We start from the raw sequence: 15,273 nt of genomic DNA on the forward strand, positions 1-15,273 counted from the left end.
GATTGGCCACGTTATGAACTCCCCTCCCACGGCCATCAAATCCTGAAGTGGGACCTGGACCCAGAGCTGGGGACGTTACCCCTGTGCCAGAAGACCTCCAAACCACAGAAATAAAGTACTTACTTACCAGACAAAGTGAAAATATATTTTACGGTTCCTGTTCACCAGGTGGTATTACAATTGCGTGACTGTAATTAATTCCCCCTCCCCCGCTCACCAAGTAGGTGAAAGGAAATCAAAGGAAATCAATTAGAAAAATCAGGTTCTGGTAAAATTCACTTTTACCTTGAGGAGAACCATCGCGCTTGGCCACCGGAACATCAGGAATGTGCCACATGGAAATTGTTCCCGATACCTCTCCACAGAAGAGAATCTTATGAAATGGTTCCTTGCGCTCATTGATGAAAATCAGAATCGCCTGAAGGAGATGAAGAAATGAAAATGAAGATAGCAAGTTATAAAAATATTCTTTTAAATTCCATTGCGCAACACTAAATTTGCCTTCTGCGAATCTTAACCTAAAAAACGATCTTTTCTCTGTAATTTGGAAAAGCATCAACCATTTCAACCTCGTCTGCGATTTCATATCGAGAGTGGAGTTTTGCAATAAAGGGAACCTAGTAAATCTCATTGTTCTGGCTGCCTGGCACCTCAGGTACTTACTGGATCAATACTGGAGCAAACCTCATTTCATATGTTTCAAAAATAAGGCAATGAACAGAAATTCCACTTGAAAACATTTTCAATTCACCTTGCTCCTCCATGTCTCATATTTTACTATTTTAACTCAACTACCCTGTTAATTCTAGACCTTTTTATGAGCAAAGAAGAGTTTTAAATATTTTGCTTCGCCTTGTTTGTTCTTCATCTCGGCTCATTTTGGAGTTGGTAGCCATATGTACTAAAGAAAAAACACATTCTTTGATTCATTGAAAGCTAGCACGATAAGGTTGTTTTGTCAGCAATTTAAGCTCAATGGTCGAAAGACTGATCTTCATGTCTTGACCCTGTAACATGTCAGTAATACCACAAGAGTTTTTTTTTTAGTCCCAGCATTCTATTATTACCGTATTAGAGATTGGCCTCCAGACTACTAATATCATGGGTGGGTAGAACTTTTAGGCTCTTCCCCCATAGAGTGGATGACAGGCGGGAGGGAGTTGTAAAATTGGGCACCAGTGCTACATCACCTACACACTGCCCTGGTAGTCCCGAAAGATGTGCTGTTAGGTGATTTAAACATTCTGTCGGAATGTGGCGAGTAGGGGCTTTTTGCAGCAACTTCATTGCAGTGTTCATGTGAGCACTACTTGTGAAACTAATAATAACAATCTTTATTGTCACAAGTAGGCTTACATTAACACTGCAATGAAGTTACTGTGAAAAGTCCCAAGTCGCCACATTCAGGCACCACATCCAGGGTACACGGAGGGAGAATTCAGAATGTCCAAATTACCTAACAGCATGTCTTTCGGGACTTCTGGGAAGAAACCGGAGCACCCGGAGGAAACGCACAGAGACACAGGGGGCGGGATTCTCCAATCCCGCGGCAGAGTGTCCACGCCATTGTAAACGCCATTGTGTTTTATGATGGCATGAACGGGCCATTCACACAACTAATTCTGGCCTCTCCGGGGGGCCAGCATGGCGCTGGAGAGGTTTGCGCCGCTCCAGCTGCAGAGCCCGGCACGAACTGGGCGCCGCGGGATCTGCACATGCGCAGTGGCACCGGCGCCAACCCACGCATGCGCAGTGGCCTCCTTCAACGCGCCAGCCCCTACGCAACATGGCGCAGGATGACAGGGGCCGGCGCGTAGGAAAGGAGGCCCCCAGCCACAGAGGCCGGCCCACCGATTGGTGGGCCCCGATTCGCGGGCCAGGCCACATCGGAGGCCCCCCCCCAGGGTCGGACCCCCCCTCTCCCCCCCAAAGGCCACCACCCGACCCTTGCACGTCGAGGTCCCGCCGGCCCAGAGCAGGTTAGAACGGTGCCGGCAGGACTCAGCTCTTTTCTTACCCTCTGCAGAGAATCACGTGCCGGCATCGGGGCGGCGTGGCACGATTCGCACGGCCCGCCGGTGATTCTCTGACCCGGCGTGGGGTCGGAGAATCCCACCCAGGGAGAACGTGCAGACTCCGCATAGACAGTGACCCAAGCCGGGAATCGAACCTGGGACCCTGGCGCTGTGAAGCAATGGTGCTAACCATTGTGCTGATAAAGATTACTATTATTATTATTTTACCTGCAGTGAGGGAAGCCTCAGTTGCAGCTCGCTCACTGGGGGCTAATTGAAGCCCCTACCTGACTCATTAATGGGCACTTACAGGCCTCTTCTCACTATTGCTGGTATTTCAGCAGTGGAGAGTGCCTGGACCACGAGGTCAGGCCACTGTTATCAGGTTGGGGAGAGGCGGGATGTGCGCTGCAAGAAGGTCTGGGCTCAATGGAGGCTCCCCCACAAAAAATAAATGAAGGTGCTTCCCTCCCCACCCCCCCCCCCCCCCCCCCAGGGTAGAAAAGACCTCCTTCGGCCCATCGAAAGGCACCTGAGCTGTCAATCCTAACCCCATTTCCCAGCACTTGGCCCATGGCCTTGAATATTAAAACGCACCAAGTATGCATCCAGGTACGTTTTAAAGGATGCGAGTCAATCCACCTCCACCACTCTCCCAGGCAGTGCATTCCAGACCATCACTACCCTCTGGGTTAAAAAGCTTTTCTCAAATTCCCCCCTGAATCTCCCGCTCCTCACCTTGAACTTGTGACCCCTCGTAACTGGCCCTTCAACCAAGGGAAACAGCTGCTCACTATCCACCCTGTCCATGCCCCTCATACTCTTGTATACCTTGATCAGGTCGCCCCTCAGTCTTCTCTGCTCCAGCAAATACAACCCAAGCCTATCCAACCTCTCTTCATAACTTAAATGTTCCATCCCAGACAACATCCTGGTGAAACGCCTCTGAAAATGAAAATGAAAATCACTTATTGTCACAAGTAGGCTTCAAAAGAAGTTACTGTGAAAAGCCCATAGTCACCATTTTCCAGCGCCTGTTCGGGGAGGCTGGTACGGGAATTGAACCGTGCTGCTGGCCTGCCTTTGTCTGCTTTAAAAGCCAGCGATTTAGCCCAGTGAGCTAAACCAGCCCCTCTGCACCCCCTCCAGTGCAATCACATCCTTCCTATAATGTGGAGACCAGGGGCGTCATTCTCCGACCCCCCGCCGGGTCGGAGAATGGCCGTTGGCCGCCGTGAATCCCGCCCCCGCCGAAGTCTCCGCTCCCGGGAATCCGGCCGCGCAGGTTGGCGGGACCCCCCGCTGGATTCTCCGGCCCGAATGGGCCGAAGTCCCGCCCAGAAATTGCCTGTCCCGCCGACGTAAATCAAACCTGGTATTTACCGGCGGGACCAGGCGGCGTGGGCGGGCTCCGGGGTCCTGGGGGGGGGGGGGCGCGGGGCGATCTGACCCCGGGGGGTGCCCCCACGGTGGCCTGGCCCGCGATCGGGGCCCACCGATCCGCGGGCGGGCCTGTGCTGTGGGGGCACTCTTTCCCTTCCGCCTCCGCTACGGCCTCCACCATGGCGGAGGCGGAAGAGACTCTCCCCACTGCGCATGCGCGGGAAACTGACAGCGCCCGCTGACGCTCCCGCGCATGCGCCGGGAAACTGACAGCGCCCGCTGACGCTCCCGCGCATGCGCCGCATTTCCGCGCCAGCTGGTGGGGAAACAAACGCCATTTCCGCCAGCTGGCGGGGCGGAAATCCCTCCGGCGTCGGCCTAGCCCCTCAATGTTGGGGCTAGGCCGCCAAAGATGCGGAGCATTCCGCACCTTTGGGCCGGCGCGATGCCCGTCTGATTGGCGCCGGCTTTGGCGCCAGTCAGCGGACATCCCGCCGTTGGGGGAGAATTTCGCCCCAGAAGTGCACGCAATTTATCTGGAGGTCAACCCCATAGCTCCTCTGCACTGCAGTCTGAGCAGTGGTCACTGCTCCCAGTTACGCTAATGGGGCAAGAGAATTGCCGCCCATTTGATGGGGGCGGAAATCCTATTCAGAGCCAATTAAATGCCTGACAACTGTAAAACTGGCTCGGGGTGGCCCAGCCAAGCCATGACGAACTTGCCCATGACTTTTCTGAGTCAGGGGCAGTGGCACCGCCTCCACAAGAAAATGCCCCCCTCCGCCCCCACAATATGAGGAGAAGCCAATTCAGTAAAATGTTTGCATCATTAGAGCACCGTGACAGGGAAAAGCATGTAAAGAACGTGCAGTTGTATCGATTGAATGCGCACAAAAGTAAAACGTTACTGCTTCCTTCAAGCTTCTATTACTTAAATTTATGAGATAGTTGAGCCAATAATACTGAACGTCATATACTGATAAGCATCCATACTGTATTACAACCCAACATAGCAGTCATTAAAAGTCACTTACACAAGCAGTTTTACAGCTGGAAGGAAGCCCAGTTTAAACAGGGTGCTAATGCAACCTGAGGTGCGAAGGAAAACGTTTTTACGTCTGATATTCTCCCATCTGGTGAGTTTCAAATTTTTACCAGGTGCCTCAGGGCTACAGTGCCCAGAGGGAGGGAGATAAAGTCAAATTGAAGTCCAGTCAAGCTACTCTCGTCTTACTCCTAATGACTAGTTTGGGAGCAGCATTCCCAATGGCTCGAAATTCAAAGCTCACCGAGTACCAGTATTTTTAATTGCATCGGAATGCCAAAAATCAGTATTCTAGAAAACTGCCGGATTCCACTCAATATAATGAAAGGAAGGGCAAAAGACTGTCACATATGCCTGAATGGATCTTTTCCAGCCTGGAGGCCTGACACCATACACATTCCCATTTGAAAAGTTGGAATTAATGCCATTTTTTAAAAAATTGACAGGGTGAAATCATGGACCACATATTATTGTACAAGCTTGGGAGCACTTTTCTACGAAAGAGTCTCTGGCTGGTATTTTAACCAAGGCATTAAACACAAGACAAAAGGAGACCTTGTTACAACTATATTGTAATATTGCAACAAGGTCCATGGGATGAGGCACACACAACATTGAAAGCAAAATCCCCCGTCCTCTTTATGAAAACATGTCAGCATTTGATGGTTCTGATTAATGCCATAGTGAAATGTGTTTAAACTCTTGTAATGCAACATGGAAAAGCACAAATATCAATGTTCAGATGATGTTTTAATTGACTGAGCTGTGCTCTTAAGGGTTACGTCATTTGAACCTCCAATTAGTGTGGTGCCTTTGTTAGGCTTGCTCTCCAGCACTGTATACATTACAATTGTTATTACATTTGGCTACGGTCCATTCCCATCATATCATAAAATGTCTTTATAAAATACTTGCTCACCCAATTAAACCCATGAAGCATTTTGCAAATAAAAAAAAAGAGTAAAGTAGCAGCTTATTATCATTCAAACTGTTTCTGACTTGAAAGTCAGTATTCCACAAATATATATGTTAGCTATTCTTATTTCAATTCTGTAATAAAAAAAGATGAGTATTTAATGTAATCTGTTAACTCTTTAATGGAAATGCTGCCCTGTAGTTACTCGTTGGCTATCCACAGGCTTGATTTAAACAGAAGCTAGAGCCGTTAGCCAGTGTACCAGTCCCCTCGCTCCATTCTGCCCCGGGCCATTCTCTCGGAGGCAAGTTGAGGGAAGATTTGCAGGGATACCCCCGCACCCCCCCCCCCCCACCCCCCATATGCAGCAGGTAGCCAATTTAATAATCAATAGTCACTGATGGCCAATTGAAAAGCCGACTGGAATCTTCCCCAGATAAAGTGTCCATGAAACCATTGTCGATTGTTTTGAAAACTCATCTGGTATCCTTTAGGGAAAGAAATCGGTCACCCTTATCTGGTCTGACCTATGTGTGCTTCCAGATCCATAGCCATGAGGTTGACTCTTAAATGCCCTCAGGGATGGGCAATAAATGTGTTGGGAGCAGTTCAGTGGGTTTTAAGAAGATATTCATCATCCTAGGTGGTGCAACAGTATTAATTAACTACTTGAAGTAATTAACTTCAAGTCCGTGATGTCTCAGATCGTGTTTTCGGGATCCTTAAGGGGGAGGGGGAGCAGCCCCAAGTCGTGGTCCACATAGGTGCCAACGACATAGGTAGGAAAAGGGATAGTGATGTAAGGCAGGAATTCAGGGAGCTAGGGTGGAAACTTAGAAACTTACCCATGCCACGTGCTAGCGAGACGAGGAATAAGGAGAGAGAGGAGTTGAACACGTGGCTATAGGGATGGTGCAGGAGGGAGGGTTTCAGATGTCTAGATAATTGGGGCTCATTCTGGGGTCGGTGGGACCTCTACAAACCGGATGGTCTACACCTGGACCAGAGGGGTACCAATATCCTGGGGGGGAAATTTGCTAATGCTCTTCGGGAGGGTTTAAACTAGTTCAGCAGGGGCTTGGGAACGTGAATTGTAGCTCCAGTACACAGGAGGTTGAGAGTAGTGAGGTCATGAGTAAGGTTTCAAAGTTGCAGGAGTGTACCGGCAGGCAGGAAGGTGGTTTAAAGTGTGTCTTCTTCAATTCCAGGAGCATCCGGAATAAGGTGGGTGAACTTGCGGCATGGGTTGGTACATGGAACTTCGATGTTGTGGCCATTTCGGAGACATGGATAGAGCAGGGACAGGAATGGTTGTTGCAGGTGCCGGGGTTTAGATATTTCAGTAAGCTCAGGGAAGGTGGTAAAAGAGGGGGAGGGGTGGCATTGTTCGTCAAGGACAGTATTACGGTGGCAGGAAGGACGTTTGATGAGGACTCGTCTACTGAGGTAGTATGGGCTGAGGTTAGAAACAGGAAAGGAGAGGTCACCTTGTTAGGGGTTTTCTATAGGCCTCCGAAAAGTTCCAGAGATGTATAGGAAAGGATTGCAAAGATGATTCTGGATAGGAGCGAAAGCAATAGGGTAGTTGTTATGGGGGACTTTAACTTTCCAAATATTGACTGGAAATGCTATAGTTCGAGTACTTTAGATGGGTCCGTTTTTGTCCAATGTGTGCAGGAGGGTTTCCTGACACAGTATGTAGATAGGCCAACGAGAGGCGAGGCCATATTGGATTTGGTACTGGGTAATGAACCAGGACAAGTGTTAGATTTGGAGGTAGGTGAGCACTTTGGTGATAGTGACCACAATTCGATTAAGTTTACTTTAGTGATGGAAAGGGAGAGGTATATACCGCAGGGCAAGAGCTATATCTGGGGGAAAGGCAATTATTATTGGTTTTTTTTAAATATTTTATTGAAAATTTTTGGTCAACCAACACAGTACAACACAAATAACAATGACCTATTTTATAAACAAAAAAAAATTTAAAAAAATGAATAAATAATAAATAACAAAAATGAAAACTAGCCCTAATTGGCAACTGCCTTATCACAAGTAACACCCTCCAAAAATATAATTTAACAGTCCAATATATAATTATCTGTAGCAACGACCTATACATACTATACAGTATATATTAACAACCCTGAGAGTCCTTCTGGTTCCTCCTCCTCCCCCCCCCCCACCCCCACCCCCCCACCCCACCCCCCCCCCCCCCCCCCGATCCTGGGCTGCTGCTGCTGCCTTCTTTTTCCCATTCCGTCTATCTTTCTGCGAGGTATTCGACGAATGGTTGCCACCGCCTGGTGAACCCTTGAGCCGACCCCCTTAGGACGAACTTAATCCGCTCTAGCTTTATAAACCCCGCCATGTCATTTATCCAGGTCTCCACCCCCGGGGGCTTGGCTTCTTTCCACATTAGCAATATCCTGCGCCGGGCTACTAGGGACGCAAAGGCCAAAACATCGGCCTCTCTCGCCTCCTGCACTCCCGGCTCTTGTGCAACCCCAAATATAGCCAACCCCCAGCTTGGTTCGACCCGGACTCCTACTACTTTTGAAAGCACCTTTGTCACCCCCATCCAAAACCCCTGTAGTGCCGGGCATGACCAAAACATATGGGTATGATTCGCTGGGCTTCTCGAGCACCTCGCACACCTATCCTCCACCCCCAAAAATTTACTGAGCCGTGCTCCAGTCATATCTGCCCTGTGTAATACCTTAAACTGAATCAGGCTTAGCCTGGCACACGAGGACGACGAGTTTACCCTGCTTAGGGCATCTGCCCACAGCCCCTCCTCGATCTCCTCCCCCAGCTCTTCTTCCCATTTCCCTTTTAGTTCATCTACCATAGTCTCCCCTTCGTCCCTCATTTCCCTATATATATATCTGACACCTTACCATCCCCCACCCATGTCTTTGAGATCACTGTGTCCTGCACCTCTTGTGTCGGGAGCTGCGGGAATTCCCTCACCTGTTGTCTCGCAAAAGCCCTCAGTTGCATATACCTGAATGCATTCCCTTGGGGCAACCCATATTTCTCGGTCAGCGCTCCCAGACTCGCGAACTTCCCATCCACAAACAGATCTTTCAGTTGCGTTATTCCTGCTCTTTGCCACATTCCATATCCCCCATCCATTCCCCCCGGGGCAAACCTATGGTTGTTTCTTATCGGGGACCCCCCCAAGGCTCCAGTCTTTCCCCTATGCCGTCTCCACTGTCCCCAAATCTTCAGTGTAGCCACCACCACCGGGCTTGTGGTGTAGTTCCTCGGTGAGAACGGCAATGGGGCTGTCACCATAGCCTGTAGGCTAGTCCCCCTACAGGACGCCCTCTCTAATCTCTTCCACGCCGCTCCCTCCTCCTCTCCCATCCACTTACTCACCATTGAAATATGAGCGGCCCAATAATACACACTTAGGCTCGGTAGTGCCAGCCCCCCCCTATCCCTGCTACGCTGTAAGAATCCCTTCCTCACTCTCGGGGTCGTCCCGGCCCACACAAAACCCATGATGCTCTTTTCAATCCTTTTAAAAAAAGCCTTCGTGATCACCACCGGGAGGCACTGAAACACAAAGAGGAATCTCGGGAGGACCACCATCTTAACCGCCTGCACCCTCCCTGCCATTGACAGGGATACCATATCCCATCTCTTGAAATCCTCCTCCATCTGTTCCACCAACCGCGTTAAATTTAACCTATGCAATGTGCCCCAATTCTTAGCTATCTGGATCCCCAGGTAACGAAAGTCCCTTGTTACCTTCCTCAACGGTAGGTCCTCTATTTCTCCACTCTGCTCCCCTGGATGCACCACAAACAACTCACTTTTCCCCATGTTCAATTTAAACCCTGAAAAATCCCCAAACTCCCCAAGTATCCGCATTATTTCTGGCATCCCCTCCGCCGGGTCCGCCACGTATAGTAGCAAATCGTCCGCATACAAAGATACCCGGTGCTCTTCTCCTCCCCTAAGTACTCCCCTCCACTTCTTGGAACCCCTCAACGCTATCGCCAGGGGCTCAATCGCCAGTGCAAACAATAATGGGGACAGAGGGCATCCCTGCCTTGTCCCTCTATGGAGCCGAAAATATGCAGATCCCCGTCCATTCGTGACCACGCTCGCCACTGGGGCCCTATACAACAGCTGCACCCATCTAACATACCCCTCTCCAAAACCAAATCTCCTCAACACCTCCCACAAATAATCCCACTCCACTCTATCAAATGCTTTCTCGGCATCCATCGCCACTACTATCTCCGTTTCTCCCTCTGGTGGGGCCATCATCATTACCCCTAACAACCTCCGTATATTCGTGTTCAGCTGTCTCCCCTTCACAAACCCAGTTTGGTCCTCGTGGACCACCCCCGGGACACATTCCTCTATTCTCATTGCCATTACCTTGGCCAGGACCTTGGCATCTACATTTAGGAGGGAAATAGGTCTATAGGACCCGCATTGTAGCGGGTCCTTTTCCTTCTTTAAGAGAAGCGATATCGTTGCTTCAGACAGAGTCGGGGGCAGTTGTCCCCTTTCCTTTGCCTCATTAAAGGTCCTCGTCAGTACCGGGGCGAGCAAGTCCACATATTTTCTATAGAATTCGACTGGGAATCCATCCGGTCCCGGGGCCTTTCCCGCCTGCATGCTCCTAATTCCTTTCACCACTTCTTCTACCTCGATCTGTGCTCCCAGTCCCACCCTTTCCTGCTCTTCCACCTTGGGAAATTCCAGCCGATCCAAGAAGCCCATCATTCTCTCCCTCCCATCCGGGGGTTGAGCTTCATATAATTTTTTATAAAATGTCTTGAACACTCCATTCACTCTCTCCGCTCCCCGCTCCATCTCTCCTTCCTCATCCCTCACTCCCCCTATTTCCCTCGCTGCTCCCCTTTTCCTCAATTGGTGTGCCAGCAACCTGCTCGCCTTCTCCCCATATTCGTACTGTACACCCTGTGCCTTCCTCCATTGTGCCTCTGCAGTGCCTGTAGTCAGCAAGTCAAATTCTACATGTAGCCTTTGCCTTTCCCTGTACAGTCCCTCCTCCGGTGCTTCCGCATATTGTCTGTCCACCCTCAAAAGTTCTTGCAGCAACCGCTCCCGTTCCTTACTCTCCTGCTTCCCTTTATGTGCCCTTATTGATATCAGCTCCCCTCTAACCACCGCCTTCAACGCCTCCCAGACCACTCCCACCTGGACCTCCCCATTATCATTGAGTTCCAAGTACTTTTCAATGCACCCCCTCACCCTTAGACACACCCCTCATCTGCCATTAGTCCCATGTCCATTCTCCAGGGTGGGCGCCCTCCTGTTTCCTCCCCTATCTCCAAGTCCACCCAGTGTGGAGCGTGATCCGAAATGGCTATAGCCGTATACTCCGTTCCCCTCACCTTCGGGATCAATGCCCTACCCAGCACAAAAAAGTCTATTCGCGAGTAGACTTTATGGACATAGGAGAAAAACGAGAACTCCTTACTCCTAGGTCTGCTAAATCTCCACGGGTCTACACCTCCCATCTGCTCCATAAAATCTTTAAGTACCTTGGCTGCTGCCGGCCTCCTTCCAGTCCTGGACTTCGACCTATCCAGCCCTGGTTCCAACACCGTATTAAAATCTCCCCCCATTATCAGCTTTCCCATCTCTAGGTCCGGAATGCGTCCTAGCATCCGCCTCATAAAATTGGCATCATCCCAGTTCGGGGCATATACGTTTACCAAAACCACCGTCTCCCCCTGTAGTTTGCCACTCACCATCACGTATCTGCCCCCGTTATCCGCCACTATAGTCTTTGCCTCGAACATTACCCGCTTCCCCACTAATATAGCCACCCCCCTGTTTTTCGCATCTAGCCCCGAATGGAACACCTGCCCCACCCATCCTTTGCGTAGCCTAACCTGGTCTATCAGTTTCAGGTGCGTTTCCTGTAACATAACCACATCTGCCTTAAGTTTCTTAAGGTGTGCGAGTACCCGTGCCCTCTTTATCGGCCCGTTCAGCCCTCTCACGTTCCACGTGATCAGCCGAGTTGGGGGGCTTCCTACTTTGTCGATTAGCCATCACCTTTTTCCAGCTCCTCACCCAGTTCCCACGCAGCTGTATCTCCCCCAGGCGGTGCCCCCCCGCCCATCCTCTCCCATACCAGCTCCCTCCTCTCCCCAGCAGCAGCAACCCAGTAATTCCCCCCTCCCACCCCCCCCGCTAGATCCCCCGCTAGCATAATTACTCCCCCCATGTTGCTCCCAGAAATCAGCAAACTCTGGCTGACCTCGGCTTCCCCCCGTGACCTCGGCTCGCACCGTGCGACGCCCCCTCCTTCCTGCTTCTCTATTCCCGCCATGATTATCATAGCGCGGGAACCAAGCCCGCGCTTCTCCCTTGGCCCCGCCCCTAATGGCCAACGCCCCATCTCCTCCACCTTCCCTCCTCCCCCCATCACCACCTGTGGGAGAGAGAAAAGTTACCACATCGCAGGATTAGTACATAAAACCCCTCTTTGCCCCCCACATTCGCCCCACCACTTTGTTCGAACGTTCTTTTTAATAACCTGCTCATTCCAGTTTTTCTTCCACAATAAAAGTCCACGCTTCATCCGCCGTCTCAAAGTAGTGGTGCCTCCCTCGATATGTGACCCACAGTCTTGCCGGTTGCAGCATTCCAAATTTTATCTTCTTTTTATGAAGCACCGCCTTGGCCCGATTAAAGCTCGCCCTCCTTCTCGCCACCTCCGCACTCCAGTCTTGATAAACGCGGATCACCGCGTTCTCCCATTTACTGCTCCGAGTTTTCTTCGCCCATCTAAGGACCATTTCTCTATCCTTAAAACGGAGGAATCACACCACTATGGCTCTGGGAATTTCTCCTGCTCTCGGTCCTCGCGCCATCACTCGGTATGCTCCCTCCACCTCCAACGGACCCGCCGGGGCCTCCGCTCCCATTAACGAGTGCAGCATCGTGCTCACATATGCCCCGACGTCCGCTCCCTCCACACCTTCAGGAAGACCAAGAATCCTCAGGTTGTTCCTCCTTGCGTTGTTTTCCAGTGCCTCCAACCTTTCCACACATCGTTTCTGATGTGCCTCCTGCGTCTCCGTCTTCACCACCAGGCCCTGTATATCGTCCTCATTCTCGGCTGCCTTTGCCTTCACGACCCGAAGCTCCCGCTCCTGGGTCTTTTGTTCCTCCTTTAGCCCTTCGATCGCCTGTAGTATCGGGGCCAACAGCTCTTTCTTCATTTCCTTTTTGATCTCTTCCACACAGCATTTCAAGAACTCTTGTTGTTCAGGGCCCCATGTTAAACTGCCACCTTCCGACGCCATCTTGGTTTTTGCTTGCCTTCCTTGCCGCTGTTCTAAAGGATCCACTGCAATCTGGCCACTCTCTCCTCCTTTTTCCATCCGTATCCAGGGGGGATTCCCTTCTGGTTTACCGCACAGTGTTTTTAGCCGTCAAAATTGCCGTTGGGGCTCCGATCAAGAGCCCAAAAGTCCGTTTCACAGGGAGCTGCCGAAACGTGCGACTCAGCTGGTCATCGCCGCACTCGGAAGTGGGGAAAGGCAATTATGATGTGATGAGGCAAGACTTAGGATGCATCGGATGGAGAGGAAAACTGCAGGGGATGGGCACAATGGAAATGTGGAGCTTGTTGAAGGAACAGCTACTACGTGTCCTTGATAAGTATGTACCTGTCAGGCAGGGAGGAAGTGGTCAAGCAAGGGAACTGTGGTTTACTAAAGCAGTCGAAACACTTGTCAAGAGGAAGAAGGAGGCTTATGTAAAGGTGAGACGTGAAGGTTCAGTTAGGGCGCTCGAGAGTTACAAGTTAGCTAGGAAGGACATAAAGAGAGAGCTAAGAAGAGCCAGGAGGGGACATGAGAAGTCTTTGGCAGGTCGGATCAAGGATAACCCTCAAACTTTCTCTTGATATGTCAGGAATAAACAAATGACTAGGGTAAGAGTAGGGCCAGTCAAGGACAGTAGTGGGAAGTTGTGCGTGGAGTCCGAGGAGATAGGAGAGGTGCTAAATTAATATTTTTCGTCAGTATTCACACAGGAAAAAGATAGTGTTGTCGAGGAGAATACTGAGATTCAGGCTACTAGACTAGAAGGGCTTGAGGTTCATAAGGAGGAGGTGTTAGCAATTCTGGAAAGTATGCAAATAGACAAGTCCCCTGGGCCGGATAGGATTTATCCTAGGATTCTCTGGGAAGCTAGGGAGGAGATTGCTGAGCCTTTGGCTTTGATCTTTAAGTCATCTTTGTCTACAGGAATAGTGCCAGAAGACTTGAGGATAGCAAATGTTGTCCCCTTGTTCAAGAAGGGAAGTAGAGACAACCCCGATAACTATAGACCAGTGAGCCTTACTTCTGTTGTGGGCAAAATCTTGGAAAGGTTTATAAGAGATAGGGTGTATAATCATCTGGAAAGGAATAATTTGATTAGAGATAGTCAACACGGTTTTGTGAAGGGTAGGTCGTGCCTCACAAACCTTATTGAGTTCTTTGAGAAGGTGACCAAATAGGTGGATGAGGGTAAAGCAGTTGATGTGGTGTACATAGATTTCAGTAAAGCGTTTGTTAAGGTTTTCCACGGTAGGCTACTGCAGAAAATATGGAGGCATTGGATTCAGGGTGATTTAGCAGTTTGGATCAGAAATTGGCTAGCTGGAAGAAGACAAAGGGTGGTGGTTGAAGGGAAATGTTCAGACTGGAGTCCAGTTACTAGTGGTGTACCACAAGGATCGGTTTTGGGGCCACTGCTGTTTGTCATATTTATAAATGACCTGGAGGAGGGCGTAGAAGGATGGGTGAGTAAATTTGCAGATGGCACTAAAGTCGGTGGACAGTTGTGGACAGTGTGGAAGGATGTTACAAGTTACAGAGGGACATAGATAAGCTGCAGCGCTGGGCTGAGAGGTGGCAAATGGAGTTTAATGCAGAAAAGTGTGAGGTGATTCATTTTGGAAGGAATAACAGGAAGACTGAGTACTGGGCTAATGGTAAGATTCTTGGCAGTGTGGATGAGCAGGGAGATCTCGGTGTCCATGTACATAGATCCCTGAAAGTTGCCACCCAGGTTGAGAGGGTTGTTAAGAAGACGTACGGTGTGTTAACTTTTATTGGTAGAAGGATTGAGTTTCGGAGCCATGAGGTCATGTTGCAACTGTGCAAAACTCTGGTGCGGCCGTATTTGGAGTATTGCGTGCAATTCTGGTCGCCGCATTATAGGAAGGACGTGGAAGCATTGGAAAGGGTGCAGAGGAGATTTACCAGAATGTTGCCTGGTATGGAAGGAAGATCTTATGAGGAAAGGCTGAGGGACTTGAGGCTGTTTTCGTTAGAGAGAAGAAGGTTAAGAGGTGACTTAATTGAGGCATACAAGATGATCAGAGGATTGGATAGGATGGACAGTGAGAGCCTTTTTCCTCAGATGGTGATGTCTAGCATGAGGGGACATAACTTTAAATTGAGGGGAGATAGATATAGGACAGATGTCAGAGGTAGGTTCTTTATTCAGAGAGTAGTAAGGGTGTCGAATGCCCTGCCTGCAACAGTAGTGGACTCGCCAACACTAAGGGCATTTAAATGGTCATTGGATAGACATATGGATGATAAGGGAATAGTGTAGATGGGCTTTAAGAGTGGTTTCACAGGTCGGCGTAACATCGAGGGCCGAAGGGCTGTACTGCACTGTAATGTTCTATGTTCTATGTTTAACTGCTGGAGGTCCGCACAGTGGTTAGCACTTCTGCCTCACAGTGCCGGGGGCCTGGGTTCAATTCTGCCCTCGGGTGACTGTCTGTGTGGAGTTTGCACGTTCTCCCTCTGTCTGCGTGGGTTTCCTCCGGTTGCTCCGGTTTCCTCACACAGTCCAAAGATGTGCAGGTTAAGTAGATTGGCCGTACTAAATTGCCCCTTAGTTTC

The 15,273-nt window shown here is 49.9% G+C and overlaps 1 protein-coding gene across 2 annotated transcripts in view; it reads right to left on the reverse strand.

The window, feature by feature from the left end:
• The window catches only part of LOC140387499 (WD repeat-containing protein 72-like), a 510,520-nt gene that overhangs the window by 400,320 nt on the left and 94,927 nt on the right, over positions 1–15,273 (reverse strand). For both annotated transcript variants that reach the window (XM_072470674.1, XM_072470672.1), the window contains exon 11: positions 286–418. In XM_072470674.1, coding sequence (XP_072326775.1) covers positions 286–418 — 133 coding nt within the window. The remainder of the gene's footprint in view (positions 1–285; positions 419–15,273) is intronic.

Source organism: Scyliorhinus torazame, chromosome 12 (genome assembly GCF_047496885.1).
Source record: "Scyliorhinus torazame isolate Kashiwa2021f chromosome 12, sScyTor2.1, whole genome shotgun sequence".
Classification (NCBI taxonomy): Eukaryota; Metazoa; Chordata; class Chondrichthyes; order Carcharhiniformes; family Scyliorhinidae; genus Scyliorhinus; species Scyliorhinus torazame.